General features: G+C 40.9%; 1 protein-coding gene across 9 annotated transcripts; it reads left to right on the forward strand.

The window, feature by feature from the left end:
• Positions 1 to 1,396: 1,396 nt before the first annotated feature.
• Positions 1,397 to 23,795, forward strand: LOC121911465 (phytanoyl-CoA hydroxylase-interacting protein-like). 9 transcript variants are annotated; one of them, XM_042432972.1, is made up of 6 exons: positions 1,397 to 1,458; positions 6,786 to 6,976; positions 15,905 to 16,101; positions 17,963 to 18,137; positions 19,535 to 19,652; positions 22,369 to 23,795. In XM_042432972.1, the coding sequence occupies exons 2-6, from the start codon at positions 6,871 to 6,873 to the stop codon at positions 22,910 to 22,912; spliced, it is 1,140 nt and encodes a 379-aa protein (XP_042288906.1). In that variant the 5' UTR covers positions 1,397 to 1,458; positions 6,786 to 6,870; the 3' UTR covers positions 22,913 to 23,795. The 9 variants fall into 9 exon arrangements, with proteins under 9 accessions (XP_042288906.1, XP_042288905.1, XP_042288910.1 ...); XM_042432971.1 differs by lacking the exon at positions 1,397 to 1,458 and having other exon boundaries at positions 6,375 to 6,976; XM_042432976.1 differs by lacking the exons at positions 1,397 to 1,458; positions 6,786 to 6,976 and adding an exon at positions 9,756 to 9,797.
• The last annotated feature ends 51 nt before the right edge of the window (positions 23,796 to 23,846 follow it).

The raw sequence follows: 23,846 nt of genomic DNA on the forward strand, positions 1-23,846 counted from the left end.
CTCAGCTCACAAACCCTTGCTTTAATCTTTAGTCTCCTCCTCTACATGCTGTGTCTGACTTAATCAATGTCATTTGTGTTGTCATTGTTGCCTGCTCTGTTCTGTACCTGGGTTCTTTGTTGCTGCTCTCCCTGCCTTCGGCTTTCCATGTATGGAAGCGCAGGAAGGTCTCAGAACAGGGGGATACCGCCAAATATAACTTACTGCAGATGGCAATAAAAGTTTTCTTCGACTAGAGTGGTCCTGATTGAAATGCATACAAACAACCTGGTTGCATGCCATGTGCTTATGGTGCCATGTATGCCTACATGAGGCCTAATCCGCAGAGCCAGGATCTGCTTAATCCATCAGAATGAATCTGTTCTGAGAGAATATATACTGTACCATGAGAAAATATATATACACTGTACTACAGGAGAATTAATTCATTTTAAGCTCAGTTTCAAGTCCCTAAATTACTGCCCATCTGTCATGCCCACCTGGCTACTGGACTATCAAACAACTGGCTTTTTTTTTTTTTGTTTGTACAATTTTTCCTTTTCCTCTCTTTTTTTTATTTTCAGGCCTGATCCATGTCACATAATCCAACCCTGACCTGTTTACTCTCTACTGTGCGTTTTCATTGTCCCCTATTTAATATCTGAGCTGCTCAGCAAAATCAGGGAACAAGACCACAGACTGTAAAGAATAGATAACCACTTGGCTTAATGCATTTTTTTTCATGCTAAATTCTGTGCTCGGCAGTGTTCTTTCAAACCTCAAGGAGGCAGTATTGCCACTTAGAATTACTCTTCTCTAGGAAACCATGGAAAATTGTTACCCAGCAACAGATGTTGTTGGGTACATGTTTTGAAATTAATAGCTAAATAACATTACAAAATTACTCTTTGCTTATTTTTGGGATTGAACAAACATGCTTCAAAAGGAAAATGTTAATCAATTATGACAGCAGAGACACTAACTCAAATTAAGAGGGCATATACTGTCTTTAATACTTATTTTACTTAGTAGTTTTGAATGTCAGAATTTAGTTTTTAAATGAGGAGACTACTAGAAGAGATTAAATTAGGTGTGTGTCTGTGACTGCATGCATGTTCACTAAATACAAAACAAACTTTCTCAAGCCCCATTTTGCCTGAGGAGGGGAAGGTGATTCAATTTTCCATTTCATTTATGATCATATTAACTGCTCCAAACCTTGTCCACAGGCCCTTTGTTTATGGCAGTAAATTAATGTTCAGATGGTGCAGAGTGAGAGAGAGAGAGAGAGAGAGAGAGAGAGAGAGAGAGAGAGAGAGAGAGAGAGAGAGAGAGAGAGAGAGGGAGAGGGAGCCTGTCATCCAACACCAATGAGCCCTTACCAGAAACAGGTGGTGCCACTGAACTGTGTTCCATGGCAGCTTGTGACTCACTGACTTTCTCCTTCTCTGTCATTATTTTCCACAGAGGCTTTCTGAGGTAAAGAACGCAGAACACCCTCATATTTGTATAACACCATAACACTGAATATGATGTAAATATTGGTGTGTTATGCTGAAGAGCTAGGGGGAAATGTGTAGGAAGGATGTTAAGAAAACATTAATTGTGGTGTCTTGTTGCCAATTTCTCATGTGATAAATACATCTGAATCAGAATCTGTTCATTAGCCAAGTATGTAAGCATACAAAGAATGTGTCTTGGTGTTTGCTCCCACAAATCCAACATAGAAGAATAAAAATAGAACAAAAGAAGTAAGGTAATAATATAATAGTAAAATAATAGTTTTGAAATGGGATATAAAACTTGAAATGAAACATTGACTGTATAAAGGAAATATGGACTGTGCTATGGAAAAAGAAATGAAGGTGGCAAGAGCAAAAATTAAATGTGACGTGCAAAAAATAATTAAATTGTGTTACAATGGAGGTTGAATGTAGTGTACAATGTTCAGTTCAGTTTGATGAAATATATTAAAGTGACTAGTACAGGGATTAAATGAGGGATGTGAAATGTAAAGTCCAGTTTGATAACATCAGAGCAAAACTGAAGTCTAAATTTTACTTTACTCAGAAAAATTCTTCCACAGGAATACATACACTGACATTTTACCCTATAAAACAATCCCGTGTACATCAAGCATAACAGTTCTAGATATAAAACTATTAAATCACAGATATCAAAGTCTCTTCATCTCACTGAGGGCAATTATCTGTATGGCACAGCTGGCAATCATTCTCAGTGACCAGCATGACTAATGCATTTTCATGTTCTATTGTGAGAGAGACGGAAAGTGAATGACAGATAAATTGTAGCAAAACGAAGCTGTGGGGTTTTTTTTATCACTAACAAACTGTGTATTTAGTCAATAGCCTGCTGGCCTCCCCACTTAAAGATCAGCAGATTTCGGAGCATCACATATTGTTCTCATGAGCAGCTTGCCTCTGCAGGAAAGGTGTAAATGAGAAGAGCTGTGACTTGGTTGCTCGTTCATCATATTGGCTTTAATCCAGTGGACAGTATGCTCACAGTGTCTGATAAGTCTGGATCGATGTCTGTCTACCTGTTTATTTCTCATCATTCATTCCATCTCAGGCAAAATAACACAAAATAACACAAGACTCACTAAGACTGATCTATTCTTACTTTTTTAAATATCTGCAGCTCTTAGTGCTTTCAGTAATATTGTTATAGTATGAGAATAATTGTTTTAGAAATTTATGATGTATTACATGCATTTAGAATTTAGAAAAACATCTGTGATGAAATGCATTTTATTGGAATTCTGAAGGTGTTAAATATGATCATTGTTGAAATATATGAGCTTTGTGGTGTAACTGAAAGAAACTAAACTACTATAACATAACTGCATAAAATGCAGCAACAAACATTTACTAAAAGTAACTTTTAATCAGCTTTTACTGAAGTCAAACTAACCTGTATAACTTCACATGGGTCAAAACCTAGAATATGAATAGTTGACGAAAGCATCATAAGCAATAAATAGTTTTGGCAAGTAGTATTTAGGGAATTCTTTACAGCCCCCATTAAGTAGAATGGGACACAACCAAACTTTAATGTACACATATTGCTAGGATAAGTAGCTCATTATGCTCAAAAGGAGAACTATTCATATTTCAACATACAGCGAGATACACTAATCGGTTCATGTGTCATTTGAACAGTGTAAAGGAAGCTGGCTCTCCACTGGGACATGTAGGCTTAATAAGCCTTTTTACAGTTATATAGATGTCAACCTTGCAGGCTTTTTTTTTCTGAAGAGGGAACATTTTCCAGTCCCAAATGAAGCTTAGTTCCAACATGAAGACTGCTTTTTATATCCTTACTCTTTTTCTTTTGCTGCTTCCACCTCAATCAAGTGACTCAGCATGTTTCCACTTGACTTCTGTGAACAAATCATCTTATTTCTATCAGAATTTAAAACTATTTCTCTCTGGGATCCTGTCAGCTTTCAGTGTCTGGCTTATTGATCCCCAGGTATCCCCTTCCAAGTCTAATCCATCCACATACATCCATTTACATTATATCTCTTCAGCTGCACTCTTTATCAATTTAATTAATTTTATTAATAACTCTTTCAGCCCTTCTTTTAATTAGTCTCCCTTGATTAAAATGTGTGGGCCAATCACAGGTGCTTGCTGTTGCATGTTGGTAGAGAATGAAACAGTGTCAGTAGATTTTACTGCAACAACAGGATCACAGGTGAAAAGTGTTTCATTCTTGAAAAAGCTCCAATAAAGGGGGATTTCATTTGGAGGCCCACATGGCCATTATCAGTCGAACTGCAGCTAAGGCCAGAGCTCACATTGCAAATCAATGACACGCTTCATTTGCTTCCCTCAGACAAACGTGTTTGTGGTACGCAGTGACACACACACACACAAACACACACTCAGAGAGAAAGAGAAAGAGAAAGAGAGAGCCCTGGAGACTTGGTGTTGTTTTCTGCTAATGTAAAATGTTGTGGCCTGTTTTCATATACTGGCTCATAACTGACCTCTTGGATGAGAAGTGATGTGTAGTGACTGTAGGGTGTGTCTATGTGGGTGGGAGGAAGCACGTAGTAAGATATTTGGATTTAAATGTGGCTACTGCTCAGTTTTTCTTAATCTTTCTATCATTTTTAAACCTATTTGGCTTGTTTTTTTCTCCTACTCTTACTACACCTCTCTCCCTGCTATGTCTCCATCTGTCACCGTGTGTTCTTGCGGCCTCTGAGCTCTAAGCACAGCGGAGTGAGCAAATCAGAGTGGACTGCCAATACAGGCCACACTATGACATATAGTCACACTCAAACACAAACTGACACTGTCCACTGCACACTAACATGCACTTTAAAAGATCTAGAGTAACAGCAGGGAGAGTGGAAGAAAAGTGTAATAGAAAGAAAGATGGTAGAAGGGATATAAGAGGGGAAAAAAGGTAAAAGAGGTGAGGAGGAAAAAGAGAGAGGATGTGGCTGAAGGAGGAGAAAGGGGGAGGGGATGAACTTGGCTGGGTGTGTGTTACATGGGACACAGTGTCGCTCTCCCTCGTCCTCCTGCAGCTCTGCTGGAACACTGATGCTAACACATGATGACTCTCGCTGGAGGGGATACGGGTGGGTGGAGAGAGGGATGGCAAGGAGGATGGATTGGAGGTAGAATGAGAAGGAACCCTCCAGAATCCGTCAGCCTCCTCCTCCTCCTCCTCCTCCTCCTCCTCCTCTCCCATACCAGATAAGCTCAGCAGGCAGAGCGGGGAAATGGGAAGAGGGAGGGAGGCAGAGCGACAAAGAGAAATAGATGATGGCATACATAACAATGAGCGTTTTTTATTTGGTGCATTTAGGCCCATTTGCTGAGCTCTAGTTCTTTTTGTTTATGTTCACTGCTCATGAACTTTTGATGAGCTTACTCAGTGGTTTATGGAATTATAGTGGAAATAGAGTCATTTAAACAGATGCTGTGTTAATCTGTGGATATCAGAGCAAAGCTCTTTAGTAATCAAGGCATCTTAGACAGCAGGAGGGCAGTTGATAAGTCATACTTACAAGCTGCGTAGTACAGTAAATGAGTAAAAAATATATTGCAATATATATTGCCACATATAACTTTCCTACACTAGAGATGCATAGCAAAAATAGCTAAGAGATCATTTCATCTGTCGATGTTGAATCTGTACCAGCATCTTGTCCTGAGACACAGATGGCTCTCTGTTTGCAGGGAGTAATCAGCAGGCTGACCTTCACTTTTAATGAGTTGTATCTCCTCGGCAGGAAATTTGAGCCAGATGCAGCGTTGCCCCATGAAATCAGAGTGAGGAATATATTCAGACCTTAAGTGGTGCGTCTAATATGTTTGAATATGAATGCCACAGTGATTATGGGCTTACCAGGAGTTTAATTCGCCTGCCCGCCATAACCCCATTTTCTAATCCTCCAATGTGCACGAAAATGGTCACCAACTAGTTTACAGTTATCTGCGTGAAAAATGAAAATGAGATATGGGGAGATGCAAATGGTCACGTTGATCTTTGCACTCTCTTTAGAAGTGATGATGACGCAGTGTCAGTATGGCTTACACAGAGTGTGGCTTTCCCTCCTGTAAATGTAGCCTATAGAGCAGCACTACCCCCTCCTGCCCCGGTTTTAAACAGGATGACTCAGGGGTCCCCATAGGCGCAGCTGCAGAATCCGTTGTCCGCTGAATAGATAAACGCTCTGTCGCCTCTCTTCAGGGCGCCTTGTATAACACTGAGAGAGACAAAAACAAATAGAAAGTGACACCGCCTCACTCTGATGCTCCCCTGTGGAGTGTGGAGAGGAGACAATATTGCTGCGGGAAATATTAAACTGAAAATGACTCTGGGATTATCAGAATTGACTTCTCCATGGCCCAAGAGTGAAGCCTTCAGTGTTTGTTTAGCTGCAATTTAGCCATGCACTTGACCTTTTATGTCTTGGCAATCCTGTTCCTGTGGGCCACTGATAAAGAGGGTGTAGTAAGGGGAGATAATTACAAACACACACACACACACACACACACACACACACACACACACACACACACACACACACACACACACACACACACGCAGCCAAACATAACGTATGGTTTTCTGGCTATAAACTGACAGGGTTTTGCATTTCATTATGTGCCATAATGTCTAAAACGCGCGGGGGAGACGCAGATGCAGTCCATTCATTATGTCGCGCAATATGTCAGAGTTGTCCCCCAGCTCATTATTGTGTGGTCCATTTGCACCTGCGCTCCTGCAAGAGAGGGCTACACCTCACCAAATAAGGAGATGTGAGAGACACTTGATGGGATGACGTTGAACGTGAAATAGGAAAGAACCGGAGTGTTTAGATGGAAACCAAAACCGGAGGGGAAACACCGGGCTAATCTGGTTACATAAGAAACCATTGGATTTGCGGAACGTCTCTGCACTAATCCTCTGAATGTTCAACTGTCCCGCGGCGGAGTAACACAAGACACACTTGTGGCTCTGAAGGCACAGAGGCGCTGCGTGCACAGGGAGCGCATGAAATAAGATAAACGCACTGACTGGTATAATTTGACGTCTATACATTTAAATACATTCCCGCAAAAGCTGCTATGCCTCACGTTGCAAACCCGAACTGGCGGCTTGTGCTGTTCGCGCCCGTGACGATTCCGCTGACGCGCCACTAGCCGCACCACCCAGGAGACAGAGAGGAGAGCTGTGCGCGACCGAACGAGCGGGGAACTGACTGGAAACCGGTTTCTCTTTCTCTTTCTTGTCTCCCTCCTTGACGACCGTGGAAGGAAAGCCTGCTGCGCAATCCCCGTGGACGATATTCAACGAGTGACAGTTATTCACCAGTAGCATCACCCAGGCTCTTCTGCAGAGATGGAGGTACCAGGCTTGGCGCACAACATCACCAGTCCATTAAGTCCCTGCGAGGGGATGATCAAGGACCTGAGCTTGGACGCCATACAGTTATGCGAACGAGATGGTAAGGAGAATCAGTGTGGTGTTGAGACATTTGCACGCATTGTCGGTGCATTAGGGCCTATTGTTAATTTCCAAGAGCTGCTGCAACGCATACAGCGTGTTTTGTCATTGGTTTTAGTTGCATGCTCTACCCTTATTGTGCGTTTGAAAGGAATAGGGGCCGGTCGCTCCACCGGTTCTTTGGATGAAGGGATGGATAGATGGTGCGTGTGTGGAATAGCAGAGTGTCTTTTCTGTGGCAACAAGCTTTTGTTCATCCATATGATAGAGATCTCTGTCCAAAAGAAACGTATATTACTGCAAACTGAGCAATCACAAGCGATAAAACAATGTTGAGTGATACAGTTCTTTATTTCAGCACCACAGACAGGGACAGAGGCCGGCAGCCACCCCACCTATAACCGCTGCCTCTTGTCTTTTTCTCAGAGGGCTGCCTTAATCAATTTGTTTGCACACAGTGAATACAGCCTGTATGGCTCCAAATTGCTCGATTTATATTCTTATATTCCAACATTAACTTGTAAAAAGCTCTAATTCTTCAAGTCATCCAGCTGCATGTATGCTGGATAGTCTGTAGTTTGACTTCTCCGAATTCAAAAGTTTTCTGGATATTTACCATCAAATAAAGAATTTATATGATTGTAATCATACATGAGAAGGCATCAGTAAACCAGTTATATGTTGTCAAAATAGAGAAGCAGTTTTTACATGAGCAGGCTGAACCCTGATGCGAATTTAATGGTGGGGGGAAAAAAAGCAAGTCATCATCAGGAGAAAATGAGAGGCTCAAACATGGCTGCACCCACATGTGTGTGTGCACAGGCGGTGCAGCCCTACACACCCATCAGTGCAATTACACACAATCGTTTCCACATCTGAGTCAAGACGCATGACCACAGAGATCCCTTTTTAATTAAGATTCTAGATTACTGACATGAAATGAGATCACACCTTTTCATGGCTGGATGGATGTATTTAGGCTTCTTTTTTTTTTAACTTCACCAGATTTTCTTGATCTGTGTGAGGATAGGCTGGTTAGAGCCAGTCTGGTTTACACACCACCCATCCTGGAGTCAATGGTGTGTCTTCACTGAGACTCTAAAAGACCCCCAGCATCTGATCACAGTGCAGTCATTGTGCCTCATTTCCTCATCTGCCAGAGCTGCTCCTCATAATGTAATAGCCTACAGCAGGATGCATTATATCCTCTTAGTGCTTTGCTGGCCTGGTTTTAAAGTTGTAATTTTAATAATGGTAGACTGTAGGATGTGGCTTGACTTCTCTAATGGACCCTGTGCTAGCTTTGTACCTCCTAGGCTGCAGGTGTACTGGCAAGCTTTTTTTTCCGACAAGCTTGGCATTTGCAGCACAACAGCCACTTCCCTATTTGTCGAGTAGTTTACCCAGTGTAAATAGTGTCTCTGTCTCCTTGAGACACCCACATACTCCCTGTTTATGGAGCAACACAGTCACAATGTCTACCTTTCTTTGCAGATTCCGCAGAACAATTAGTGGTTGTCGTATGGCCAAGTAGTTTCTAGAAATGCTATTTAGAGAATAAAGCTCAACTAGAAACACGCGCATAATCATCACTGCACAATTGATAACATTGTTATAAATGCATTAATGCCTTGCATCCACTCTAATGCAAATTCAGTCTGATCTCCAAGATTTGACATTTGACACATGTGGTAGACACAGTACTGTACTGTACTGTACACTATAAGATGCAATCCAATAGAATATTCCTTCAGTAAATAAGTGAAGCTTGTGATGCTAAATTCTGTGTGATGGTTTGTGGTGTTGAATGGATTATTTTGGTGTTTCTGTTATTTTGACCACCTCTTTTTTTCAATGTAGCTTAAAATGACCTCCAGTTCACTTTTCCTCTGCCACACCCCATGTAGAAGACGGCATATCTTGTCCTTTCCTTTCTTGGAAATAGACTTGTTTTATTATAAGTCAATAAGAACCTTTTTCCAAGGACCATATTCATTTCAGTTCCACATAGCTTTCTAAATTTATCTCCCAAATCCATTAATATTTAATTGCAAGCATGAGAGGCTTATGTGCCTATGCTGACCCAGCAAATGGAAATGCATGCAGCTTCAGTAGGCCTACTGTCTGTGGGAAAGTGCTCACAAACACACACACACATACACACACACACACTGAGGACTGTTTGAGCATTTCAATGCACAAAAGAAATTGTGGGATACAAGTTGTTTCTGTGTGTACCCTGTGCTAGAGGCACAGCCTTAATGGTTCAGTTTAGTGATGGGATTGTGACATGAATAAGTGGGGGGTCGTGAGTGTTTTGTGGTGAGTAGTAGGGAAATGACAGAATCTGCTCATGTGAATAAGAAATCTCTGCTGCTGGTGCTCCAAGGTTTGGGTACACAAAGAACTGCTTCCATGATGTTGTACTGGATGCAAATTTGTCACCAACCTCTGCGACTCAGACCACCATTTTGATTTTATATCCACAGTTAATGTGTACTTACAGGGGGTAATGAACTACACACTACATGTCTCGCAATGCCTTTGTGCGGTGGCTGCTGACATAATTAGCCTAAGTTACCATCATAGATGGCTGCCATTTACGCAACCAAGTACTGTGTCTGCACTTTGTGAAACCTCTCTGCCCGAAATAGCTAGCTATCTAGCTAGCTAGATAGCTAGATAGATAGATAGATAGATAGAAAGATAGATAGATAATCCTCCTGATGAGCCCACTCTGTTCTGATTGGTGAGCTTTTGGAAGCTGCGTCATTGCTGACTTCGCCTGACTGACCCTCAGGAGGCTACAGAAACAAACAGTAGTAGGGGGATTTCACTTCTTTTTTTTTGTTATTTACTTGCAATGTCAACTTGTCAAAAACATCTGTATATGTTCGAGCAAAAATCCAATCTGAAATATGTGAGTGGACAACACAAACAACACATGGAAAAACATTAGCAACCACCTTAGCAATGAAGGCTACATAACGGACGGCCATTTATGAGTATGCACAGCATCAATCTGACATCAGCTTGTCAGCTAGGTAGAAAAAAACATTGCAAACAAAGCGTTCAGAACAAACCCTGGTTTTTGACTTGCAGGGACCATTTCTACATACATTAACCTTAAGTTTTGGAACTTTGACCATGTTTAGCATAACATCAGAACAGTATATAAACCACAAAAAGCATAATATCTCCCCTTTAAAATATTACCAATTAACTCTGTCCTGATGAAGAAAGATGCTTCAGTGCTGAGCTGCCAATCACAAGACAGTGATTGCGTTGTTTCCTCAAAAGCAATGCATCAACACTTAAACAAAGGGCTTACTTTCCAATCCCTGCAAAACAAAAACAAACATTTTGGACACTGTCAAAAGATTTTTATTGGCCATCTATGGATGGTAATGTCAGTTGGTCAGGTGGCCAATCCATCACTTTGGTCCAGACTGAAAAATCTCAACAACTTTTGGATGGATTGTGGATTTTGTACCTACATTCATAGTCACCAGAAGATGAATCCTACTGACTTTGGTGATCCCCTGACTTTGAGTTTGACTTTTTTTACTGTCTTGAATGAGTTGCCTTTGGTTCATGTTCATGTTCAGTTTGGTTCATGTCTCCCTCAGGATTAATTTTAATAACTCTGTAGTCACATTTTTAATTTGTCCAATACTTTAGTTTATGACTAAATACCTGCAAAATTAATGGCATTCCCATAAGCCTCTGCTGTACTTTGAGCTTGCTAATCACCAAATGTTAGCATGCTAGCATGCTAAAATAAAAAGATGAACATGGTAAATATTATATCTGCTAAACATCAGCATGTTAGCATTGTCATTGTGAGCATGTTAGCATACTGGAATTAGCATTTAGCCTGAAATGGTCAAAACCTCCAGCTGCACTTGTAGTACAAAGAACAACTTTATTATGAAACCAACACATTTTGGCTTGTGGCTTTCAAGGCTGTTACTGGAGTTTTGACCCATTCAGACATTTTCCTTCCCCATGCACCTTGGAAGTAGGTGAAGTTCTGCTAGAAATTCCTACTCTGCTATTAGCATCAGTCTTGTTTAGAATATTAACTCCTCTAATGCTTACTCGGTGGACATGTGTAGAGCATATCTAGTGTGATCCAACAACAGCAGGACGGCCTTATGACATACAGCATCGTCTGAGTAAGCTGGCATTTTAGTTTGGCTGTGTTTTATGTCAGCAGCTGCGTGCCATGACTGTGTTGGCAAGAGTTACAGGTACATATTATGCAGCTACTTATCATCTGCATAATAAATTCACTGGCAACTGACTTTACTGTATTCATTAGTTTAGAAAATTCTTTGAGATTGCTCGCAATGCAGTCTGACCCTAAAGGTCAGGAAATCCCCTAAATGTCCTTTTTCAGTGCCTGACTGCTGGTAGATAAAACTCTACAGAAATTAAAGACTTGTACTACAAAGAACACAGTTGACGCAGTCTGTTGTTTAGGAATTCAAATTCAATGCAAATGAGAAACGGTGACTCATTCTGGTTTTGGACAAGTTTATAAAGACAGAGCTGTCCTCCCTAAAGGTCTGGATTGAATTAATTTGCAAGAATATGGATGGGTCGATCCTGAACATAAGACTTCTCTTTTGCACTGAAGGTTGTGTTATTAAAGTGTCTTTAGTAAGTCTTTGTCTGCTGTTCAGGAGCTTATTGATGTATAAAAGGTGGAACACAGACTACGTAACCCTGATGAACAGGGCATTGTTTATCTCACTCTGGGAGAAAGATGCTTTTCTGTTGGCAGCTTCTCTCACTCCCAGCATGGTTGCTGTCTCAGTCTAGCCTGTGCATTGAGAGGAACAAAGGCGTGCTTTTCAAAGGCCTGTGCGCATTGATGCCTATTGAGTGTTACACTGCCTACAGTGTCAAAGTCTACAGTTCAATTTTAGACCTACTACTGCAACTTAAAAAGTAGGAGTTTTGCCTGTCTGAGTGCAGTGCCCACTTTTGCAGTCAGTGCTAGTATCTGCTGCCAGTTCTTTTCTTACATAGCACTATTCAAATTGATTTTTCAACATTAACCTGGACCAAAAGTTGACTTGTTTTGAAATAAAGAGACTCAGACCTTTAAATGGGTGCGCCGCAACCTGACAAGATGGACACTTTTATCACCAGACACCACTAAGAGTGTACATTTACGTTGCGTTGATGGCCTGAGTGGGAATGAAATCACGCTCCTCTTGCCGGTAAACAGTGCTAACAAGTAATTCACAATATCAAGTCAGGTGTGACTGGAACAAATCTTACCACAGAGAGCCATTAGGGTGGCCCTACGTATGCATGTTAACAAGATTTTTATTGATCCTCCTGCATCTATTGCTTTTCCACACTGTGGCATTTGACTGCATGCTGAGCAAAAGGGCAATACTAGTAAGGTCCATTTGATTTAGCAGATTTAACCAAGTGGGCTTTCCATCTTTTGATGTTTAATGCTTTTGCTATGCTGCAGATACATTGCTCTGTTCTGCATTTTGACACTCTGCTCAAGCATGTACTGATACATGTGAACTTGCTCACATGTATCAAGTTGAATGTGCTCATATGTCGGTTTGAACCCCCTGAGCATGTGTGCACAGTATGAGTAAGCTGTGTTCCTCTAAGCTCCTAAGCATGAGCTCAAAAACTGACACATTTTTCTTGATCATGATGAAGCATTCCCCACCTTTCCCCTCCTGCACAACAGTATAATACAATACAATAGATGATAATACAAAATAACAAAAGTGCATTACAGTATAATGGCTTATAGGGTAAAATTATGACTCAACAATATCAATATTAGCCATAGTAGCGATGTAAGTACAAAGAAGTGAGAGCCAATGTACAATTATGGTAAACAATAAATTCAAGTCAGTCTGAGGGTTTAGGCCTCCCATGTGAGATTGTAAAAGGTTTTACTTTCTCCCTTACCGCCTGACCTTCATGCTGCTTGGCTTTCGCTCCTCCATCTTTCATCCTGTCCTCTCACAGTCCCAGAGGATTCAGAGTACAGCTTGGTACTGGATGTCACAAAGCCTGCAGCAAGTCTACCTGGTACACATCATATTCAGATTAAACCTAAATTCATTGCCAGCAAATTGTAGTTAATTTTATTTATATTATGAATTACCTAGTATGTTGGCATACTAGTAGCTCAATTTTAGTGTTCAACCTTTATATTATGTTTGTTAATGACATTCATGTTTCTATATTGCTTGCCATTATGGTGGTTGCAGATCTACGTCTGTCTCATCGGTGTTCCTGTTGATTTGAAACCTTCAGAGCTTGTTTTCCCTGATAACATAACTTTAAGCTTGACTGAGTAGTCTTAAGAGTGTTATGCAGGGAATATCGGAACTGCATTTGGAAAGCTTCACTGTGTTGGCGTAATACTTCTATTTGCAGGTTAATTAGGAAAATGTTAGAGTAAACAGGAGCTAAGTCAGCACTGTGGATCACAAGGAGCTGGGAGCGCGTAGACCTGCATGAGGTCTCCTTGCAGAGTTTTGAAGGAAAACATCAGTGTTGACATTAGCATCGTAAGAAGCAGAGGACAAGGATGTTACTCTGCTTCAGGCACAACACAGCAACTAAGTTAGCAGGTTTTTCATATTTGGTGTTTGGTTTAGGTTAGTGTTTACAATAATATGCTGCAGGTAGCCTGAGGTGATGAGGATTTGGGATAGAATACCCTGAAAGCTTATGATTTGTGATGAATGATTTATGATGAATACTTATGATGAGTTGGCACAAAATTTCTTAGCATAAAAAGATTCAAGATTCAAAGTAGTACTTCCTATTAAATATAAAACAATATCCACCTTTGAAATAGTTTCACTATCTGTCCTTTAAGGCCTGTATCAGCATTTTTAGTTCATGTCTAAACTTAGACATTTTGAAAACTTACAAACAGAAACATTTCACTGCCTTCGAGTGTATTGCATTTTCCCCTGACTCAGATATCAGATAGTGACAACAGGCCTTGTCTTTTACTTGTTTTTGTTAAAGGTCAGCAACATAAAGTCTCAAGTGGGAGGATACAGTGCTGACATCACTGTCTGGTCCGTGCTGACTTAGTGGAGCATTTTCTGACAGTGGTCTGCTCTGTCATGTCCTTGTCTTGACCCCTTCAGTCTGAGCCAAATTTATCAGCTCAGTGGGGTTTAAGTATGAGATGAGATGGAGTTTAAATGTAGACCAACAACAGAAGATGTTTTCACATATCAAAGCAGAGAGGTGTAGGAGTAGACCTGGGAGCTGAGCATACTGCAGATGAAGATTTAACTGCCGGTTTGTTTACAGTTTTACATATTAAGGAATCCCCTTCCCCCATTGCCACTAAAATCTAGTTTAAGCCATGTGCATTAATTCCAGATAAATAAATCCTATGTGTAAATACACTGGCTCAGCATCAAGACTTGTTTCCCAAAGACCCATCTGTTTTATCACTAAAAAGTCATCTCTCCACAATAAATTCACAATTCCAGAAGATCTTTCATCATGAGCAGCAGGTTTGTCCAAGCATGTAACACTTGGTGGTCTCTTTTGGTAATCAGCTAGTAGTGATTAAGAAGCAGTAATTAGGAGTAAAGTAAGTGGGGGGTGTGATCTGGTCTGGGGGTAAATAACATACATTTGTCTCTTATAGATGTTATTTTAAAACAAGTCTGGGCTGCTTTTAGCTGTTTTCAACTCTTAAGGGCAAGATGCACATTGCAGGAGTTACCTTCTGGCTGACTATTCCCTAGAATGACTCAATCTATAAATGCTCCACTGTTGGAGCGTCATGTGTATAGAGGCGAGACAGGAGAGTCCACGCAGCCCAATTATGGGATTACTCTTTTATCTCACCCTCTCTCAGCTGATGAGCGGAGATGGATGTTCTATGCTCTGCTGCTTCTGCCATTGTTTACTCTCTATAGAGTCCAGGCTTGTTGTGCATTACTCCTAAATTCTGCATTCTTGTGTTTTACTCACTCTCGTGTTTAGACCCCAGAGCATGCACAGAAAACACATTGTTGCCATGCCAAGTGGGCGTCTCCCCATTTGACGCAAAGTCTATATTCATCCCAATTCTACAAAGCACTTATTCAACCATATTTTGACATTTTCATTGGCCTCAGTGGTCACTCTGGGTTGTGCGCATGTGCTACATGTTGTGTTACTCGTGAGAGACCTGACAGATGCAGCTCAGAGAAATGTAAGATTTATCTTTTTTCTGTAATGAAGAACTATGTTGCATTGGCCTTTCTGTCCCGGCTTGGAATGACATGTCAAAAATGTCAAACCAAACTTAAACGAATGGCTGAATTTCTGACATTCACCAGCATTTTAAATGTCATTGTTGCAGACTTGTATGCACTGCCTGCCAGTGTGGTAGCTGAGGTTTTTTTTTTTCTTACTGCTGATTATAGATGGATCCATCTCTGCTGAGAGGAGAGGAGATTCAATCAGCACCATTTGAAATATTTAATGCCTCGTGTGTTCTGGAAAGCAGATAGGTGTGTGTTGAGGGGCTGATGTGTTTCCATGGCAACACATATGGTACTCAGCTTCGCAGGCAGTTCTTTGTATGTGATATGGTGGATATACTACTGTAAAGTGTACAACTGTGAGTACTGTGTCTGTGGAATAATTACTGAGAAACCGCAGTAGTATAGAAATTTGTGGTCAGTGAGAAAGAGAGAAGAAAGAATTGTGCAAGCTGAATGAAAGCTAAGTGTTATTGATGTCTCATACCAGTCATTATGAGCAAAATTAACATTCAGAACTGATACTGTATCAAATTGAAATAAGCTTTGGTAAACCAGAACATGATGTGTGTTTACAAAGTATTTATAGTTCATATGTTTTTCTATTTGACATTCATATAAATCACTGTCAATATCACTTTTCATCTACACAGGAAGTAAATCCCAGGATGGTAGTATCTCTGAGATGGAGGAGCTTCCTGTTCCGCAGAACATCAAGATCAGCAACATCACCTGCGACTCCTTCAAGATATGCTGGGACATGGAGCCACGCAGCAAGGAGCGCATCACACACTATTTTATTGACCTGAACAAGAAGGAGAACAAGAACTCAAACAAGTTCAAACACAAGGTAACACATGAATCAGCAAACACCAAAGATAAACACCACTAAGAGCAACACAACAGGGAGATGACTCACCAAAAGGCTTCTTTTTGCAGTCTCACTGGAAAGAATTTGCTACATTTCATGAATAAGACAGAAATGTGTCAAGAATTTGTTTTTTAAAAAAAATGTGATTCATTGTGTGAAAAACTGAACATTCACAATGATGCTTTAATAGCACAAACTAGGCAATGAGCCAGTGTAAATCGAGAAAATATGAATGAATGATTGTCTAATAACTGAATCCTTGAATCCTGAAATTTAATGAAGTACTTTGGGGCTTGTAAATGACATAACTTTTTATGTATTTCAGTGTAAAATGTATTTTGCCTTTTTAATAACTAGTCATAAAAATACTGCATATCTTATTCAGACGTACATTTAAATACTCTGGCCAGTTTTTAACAAACTATTGAATAGAATATTTATAAGTCATACATTTATAAGTAATGTAAATTTAAGAAAACAAAGTTTTTCTTCTGTATTTCTTCTCGCCACTGTAGGTGCCTCTTCCAAAAAAATAAAACCTTTACCTAATCAGATAATCTCATTGTGATTAAGAGCTCTCACAGCAAAAGACATACGAACAGAGATAAGACCAAACAAAAGCAAACACAGCCTGTCACACATAGGCACAAAAACAGGATCAGAAACAATCACAGACATCTCTATCAAGGTCTAAAATTAAAACTTTTAATTCACCCAATAAGATAAGTTTTAAATACCTTTGTAATTCATTGCATTTACATAGTGCATTTACAAGTTTGAGATTAGGCAGCAATGTTTCTATAATGTTAAAGGCAGACTGTAATTGAGACATTGCTTTGGTTAAAGAAGAGCCATATGTATACAGAATTGCATCATCTGCATAAAAATGGATATTGTAAGTCTGTGTTGGGGTAATGATAGTGTATGCAGATCGTTTATAATAATGGGGAAGTACAGAACTTTGTGGTGCCCACTAAACGGGAGGCTGATGTGAAACCATTATTTTTTTCTTATTTAGTTTTTTTATTATCCTTTCAGAAAGTATCACAATAAATCCGTATTTGATATGATGTCTCAATTTAAAATCTGCACTTCTGTTAATACTGCTTTTCGGATAGCATGTTGCTGCGTCTACATAGTGCACTTGCACAGAATGAGATGTTTCTCTTAACATCCACATCCATCTTGTAATATCATCTGTAGGTGTAAACCTAAAATGACATACGTAAAACAGGTACACCATGTTTTACCCCAAGATAACCTTTCCTTTCAGGCAAAAAACACAAATTTCAAGGTGGTTTTGTTCAAAGACTCCCTGGTGAGCCGTAGCTCCAAGCACTAACAGGATAATATCACACTCACACAACCCTCTCTGCCTGAAAGTAATTGCACCAGCATTAGCAGGAACACTGCAGCTCCTTTAGTGGTTAGTCAGTGAACTGGTTTGGTAATCTTACAGGCTTGTTTCATCAGCCTCCTTCCTTTCCTCCTGGAGTCACTTCCTGGGTGCTGTGTCACCAAAGGTTTCTCCTCTTTTCACTCTGTGATGGTGGGTGACCCCATACCAGTATTTTGATTTTGGTGTGCAGCAACAGTGTTGGTGGATTAATGAGCTGCTAAGATCCACTTAGACTTCAGGGGTGAATAGTGTACAGAATGGTATACATACACAAACAAAAGGGCGGGGACAGGTATAAACTGCCACCTATATTTGAATTTTGTGCATTTGTGTGTGTCTACATGGAGTATTTTTAGAAATCCCTGCATGTGGGTGAAAGAAAATGGTCCATAAATGGAGTTTCTGACCCTTTCCTCCTCATTTTTCTTTCCCTTCCTCCAGGATGTTCCCACCAAGCTGGTGGCCAAGGCAGTGCCGCTGCCAATGACTGTTCGGGGCCACTGGTTCCTGAGCCCGCGTACAGAGTACACCGTGGCGGTCCAGACTGCATCAAAACAGACTGACGGGGACTATGCCGTCTCCGAGTGGAGTGAAATCATTGAGTTCTGCACTGCTGGTGAGTAATATGCAGCTTTATGGTGGCAAGTACCTACATTTTTAGGATGTGTGACCTCAGTGCTGCATTTAATTTTGGCAGTTAGTGACATGTGCTTGACCAACTGAACTGAGGACAATTAGTGGAGGGCATGAAGAGAGAGGTTATGGCAAAATAAATGGAGCAGAATATGAGGGCGAATATTAAAGGGAGGCTAATTTATACTGAGTGGAGGGTCAGGAAGATGGATAGAGAGTTGGAGGAGGGGATGTTGAGGAAAAAGAAGGATTAAAGGAAGGAGGGGGGCTATGCTGTATATCTTCTGATGCAGAGGTCATTGAGTTCAACCTTGCTGGCTAGAGGCTTACAGTGGGGGAGGGGGAAAGGGGAAAGAGGAAGTGATGGTGTGGAGACTGGAGGGTAGGATTTGAGGGTGGGGAAGGTCTTCCCCGTGGCCTAGTGATCCAACACATACCATGTCATTGCAATGTCCCTGGTTCAATTCTGGCTGGGGACCTCTGCTGTATTTCACTTATTGACTTTGTGTCTACTACAACAGAATGACACATTGATCTAGAAACAAACCAGAGAGGGTGGGGCATTTGCTGAAAAGATGAAAAGCAGCAGTTGAGATGGGAGGGAGGAGAACAGGCAGGATAGTGTGATGAGGGCGTAGTAAGTGAAATTGATGAAGGGGCATGGTTAACAATGTTGTTGATCATTTGCATTCCAAGTGGGCAAGAGACGCCGCTGCCAAAACCTTCCATTACTGTAAAATCCTCAGTGTCTCAGTTGAGTTGTTTAACCGCCATTGATTCCTCCTGTCTTCCTGTCAACGGTGTAAGCCTTGCCATAAAAAATAGGCCAAAGGTCTAAAAAAAAACCAAAACTGACCATGTGTTTTTACAGCTACATTGCTGAGTGCATTTTACTTATCTGACCTAACCCTAACTGCCTGTCTGCTTTCATTTTTGTTCACGGTACTTTATCATTGCATGAGAGAGCAGTTTCTTCTTTAACCCAAATCCAAATCCTTGTTGGTGTGTTCAAGTGCTTGTGGGAAGACTGGGATGAGGAAAATGCCTTCACAATTCACAATTACATTTTTAAAAAGTTTGCTTTGGATAAAATCCACACCCATTTGGCAGAGCTGCTTACATGGTAGGGAGTGAAAGGAGATCATTATAATACTGAAAATGCTCTAAATGCTGGGTCATTTCACGCTATGAATATGAAAAATACAAGGATGGAAGAATCTCAGGATCATTGAGTGCAGATGCAAAGTTCATATTTCATCATTGTTCCTTCTAATGAATTAACTTTATTTCTACTATTTCTAATAACATTTATACATTGGTTTCTCATCCCTCTGATAGAATATAGATTCTCGTAACGATACATGTTGTGTCTGTTTCCAGATTATTCCACAGTGCATCTAAACCAGCTGCTGGAAAAGGCAGAGGTCATCGCTGGCCGGATGCTGCGTTTCTCTGTCTTCTACAGGAACCAGAATAAAGAATACTTTGATCATGCCAGGTAGGCAGCCTATTTAGGTATAACATTTACAATGTTTTAATGATATTAGAAATGTATCAAGATGAAAGTAACTCCCCAGTCTGACACTGTCTGAGAGGTAGTGTATATTATTGCTAATTAAACTTTCATTCTGAGCTCTTCTTTGTTTTTTGGTGGTTCATAAGATTTTGAATCAATGAGACCACTTTCATATTATCACAATTAGCCTGAAACAGTTGTAATGTGTCTTCACCTATTTTTGATCTCAAATGTTTGTCTGCATTGCTTTATTCCACTCTCTCTCTCTCTTTCTCTAGTTTCTCTGCTAGTTAAGGCTAACTATTTCCCCCTGTTTCCAGTCTTTCTGCTAAGCTAAGCTAACCAGTTACGGGCTGTAGCTTTATGTTTACTGTACATACATGAGAGTATCGATCTTCTCATCTAACTATCAGCAAGAATAAGTATATATCCTCAAATGATGAAAAATTCCTTTAAAATTGGTCAGTTAAGAGGAATGATCCAAGTCAGTTCTTTTACATTAGTATCTGGTGCCCTCTCTGACCTTAGAGGCTTGTGACATTACTTGATGCTAGTATGACCTTTAAACTAAGGAAGCAAAGCATATACTGTTAACATACTGCTGAGATAACAATGCTGTGATGCTGATGATGTTGATATTGATAATGAGAACATAGCAATGAAATGCTACATTATTATATATCATTCACACTGCAGCTCCTTTCTGTATGCAAACAGCATGAGGACCATGTAATTTTGGGTTAATGTATTCCCCTCCAGAGAAAGCTGCTTGTAGCCAAGCAAAAGTGAAGATTCAGCTGAAGGGTGCAGCTGCAGAAAGCATGTTGATTAGTTCCATAAATCCACACAAGTACGTCAAACTGCTGTAGCAGCCAGCTGTACTAACAGTAATCCATAGAGTCCCATAGAGTCATGGATTTGATCTTCCAGTAACCTCCTCTGTACACATACATACGAGTACAACAGAAAATGCAGCCACTTTTTCATCCGCCTTGTGATTTCCTTGCAGAGTGCCAAAGCCTTGTGTAACTCTGTCTGACAATAGCAGACAGTTGTTAGGGGATGCGGGGGAAAAGAAAGAAAGGGGAAAAAAACATGCTTGTGGCAGCAAAAGCTGCTCAAAACTGTTTTGATGTTAGAGGAGAGTGTGACAGATGAGGGAGAGATGGAATATCTCTGGAGTAGCCAATTTTAGTTTGTACTGAAGCATTCTGCAGTTACAGTATATACTACATATTGTCTGGGTTTATTTTAGAGTATTTCTCCAACTTCCTGTCTTAACCTCCTCATGTAATGGTGTTGTCCTTTCTTCTCATATCTTCTCTCCCTCTGAGGAAATGGTTACAGTTTACCAAAACTCACAGTTTCTGTACTAAAACCACAGCTTGTGAGCAGTCTTTTGTTGAAGCTTTACCGCATGACATCATCTGTACAGACTTCTCCCTTTTGCTGAGTTGTAGCTGCAACAGTGTACCGAATTAGCCTCTGTTAAATTGCACCATCATGTGGGGAGAAATAGTACTGACAACTTGATGGCTCTGCCTCTGTGGCCTGGGTGGGAGCAGAATAATTCTGTAATGAACGCAACAAAGCATCAATTATGGATATAATGACAACCTCTGGAGTGATAGCAGTATAATTACAATTCATAATTGGAGCTCTGGAACTCCGATTTCATAATAAAAATAATAATACATTTAATTCATACTGCACTTTTCAATTATAGTGAAACTCACAGTGCTACAGTATTAATTGCATAGAACACACAACATAAAGAAAATATTAATAAGAGTTAAAATGAAAAAGCCTTCCTGAATAGAAAGGTTTTTGGCCTTTTTTTTTGAAAAAGTCTAGGGTCTGTGCTGGCCTCAGATGGTAAGGAAGGCCGTTCCACAAGTGTGGTGCAGCAGAGCAGAAGGCTCAATCCCCCATGGTGTGGAGCTTAGTACTGGGGGCCCGGAGGAGCAAGCTGCTGGCAGATCTTAGGGTGCGGGTGGAGGTTTTTGGTGTGATCAGTAGGTAGGTAGGCGCATGTCCGTTGATGGATTTGTGTGTGAGTAGCAGGACTTTGTAGTCAATCCTGAGGGAGATAGGGAGCCAGTGCAATGAAAACAGAATTGGTGTGATATGTTTGTGTTTTTGCACTCTCATCGGGATCCTGGCAGCGCTGTTCTTAATGTACTGGAGCTTCTGGATGCTCCTGCCAGGATTTACTCTGTGGTGAAGATATGCAGCTGCCACAGAAGCATTAATCGCTTTGAATGTTCATCTGCTAACTTGCTTTCTGAAAGCTGCTTTTGTTTCTGGCAGTTTGCGTCATAATGATAGAGAAATGTTTTGTTTTTCATTAGAGCAATTTTCTCTCCCTAGATTTCTGTGAGACACACTGTACTGGGCTAATGTTATTATAGCTCCAGAGATAACCAAACTAGATTTGCAGTTTCTTGCACATTTAATCAGCCTTTTTCCCATGTGTCACACTCTCTCACACACTGTTAAACTCAAACCTGATGAAGTGATATATATTACCACAGTCTTCCAGCATTTCCAAAATGACTTTGATTGGCTGAGGGGGAGCACAACAACTGTAGATAAAAGCAATGTGGCAGTTTTGTTACTGATCGCCCCAAAAGGGAAACTGATGACATGATTGCTGCTTGCTCATGGCCAGTTTAATTCTCTTTTTTCCAAACCTTAGGGAGGCGCAGGAGAACCGGATGCTGCCTTCGGTGAAGGACAACAGCGGCAGCCACGGCTCACCCATCAGTGGCAAGCTGGAGGGCATTTTCTTTAGCTGCAACACAGAGTTCAACACAGGCAAGCCTCCGCAGGACTCCCCTTATGGCCGCCAACGCTTTGAGGTCCAGGCTGACACACTCTTCAACCCCGACACCAACCTGTACTTCGGGGACTTCTACTGCATGTATACAGCCTACCACTATGTCATCCTGGTCTTGGCGCCGAAGGGCTCTAGAGGTGACGAGTTCTGCAAGCAGAGGCTCCCTGCTCTTGACATCACCAACAACCGTTTCCTTACCTGCAAGCAGGATGAAGGGGGTGACGGCGGTCTGGTGTTCCACCACGCTCAGGACGTGATCCTGGAGGTGATCTACACGGAGCCTGTGGACCTGGCATTGGGCATGGTGGCTGAGATCAGCGGGCACCAGCTGATGAGTCTGTCTACAGTAAACGCCAAGAAGGACCCCAGCTGCAAGACCTGCAACATCAGTGTGGGACGCTAAGAAAAGGCAGAATGTAGGACAGGGATGGAAGGACTAGGGGTGACTGACCTCTACACACACAGGAAGTCTGACGATGTACTGACGATGAAGCAGACCAACACATGCATGACGCAGCAGATTTAGTAGACTCCCAGAAATGCACACCAACATATCTCTGACACCGCTCTGTACTCTCAAGAGACCATCATTCCCAAAGAAGAGTGGAGAAAACAAACGAGGAAGGTACACACACTCCGACACCTGCACCATTGTCTCCTCATCTTAGAAGGATTTCCCTAAATGTAGAAAACATACATAAAAACATACTTAAAGATATCCCACATAAGGGACCACCGAGTGAGAAATCTAAACCTGGGACACCAACAACACAGATCCATCCATCCATCCTGCAAGTCAACACTGGCGTACTGACCAAACCCTTTAACTGTACTAACAAACATGGGCTGCTTGGATTCAATTTTCTGTTTATTTTAATCAGTTGTCCCATGTTTTATTAATGACCTTTGCCTTGTTATTATTGATATGCTGTTGATCGAGTGTCCACTGTCTGTGTGGACAAGCATTTTGTTGTTTCCAATTACTCTGACTGTCTCTTTAGAAATGTTTTGTTGTCATTCAGCAGTAGACAAGTTCAAACTTCTTTTTACCTCCTACTAGTGGCATGGACTGGTACTACAATTTTCTAGGGCTCAATTGTCATCTTTCTTTATACCAAAGGTATTAAAAACCAGACATAAAACCGCTGTGGAATCTTAATAGTTACTAATGCAACAGCCTCTAAAATGTGTACTTTGATGACCAAGTGTGAACTACTTGTTAACTTGTTAACCTTTAAAAAAAAGCATGATGCAGTTCTGTGCAGCATGAGTATGAAAGCTGTCAGTACCTCTACCATGGCAACCTTCTCTGCAACAGCCGCTCTTATTTTATTGTA

The sequence above is a fragment of the Thunnus maccoyii genome, chromosome 14 (assembly GCF_910596095.1).
Source record: "Thunnus maccoyii chromosome 14, fThuMac1.1, whole genome shotgun sequence".
In the NCBI taxonomy this organism is placed as follows: domain Eukaryota; kingdom Metazoa; phylum Chordata; class Actinopteri; order Scombriformes; family Scombridae; genus Thunnus; species Thunnus maccoyii.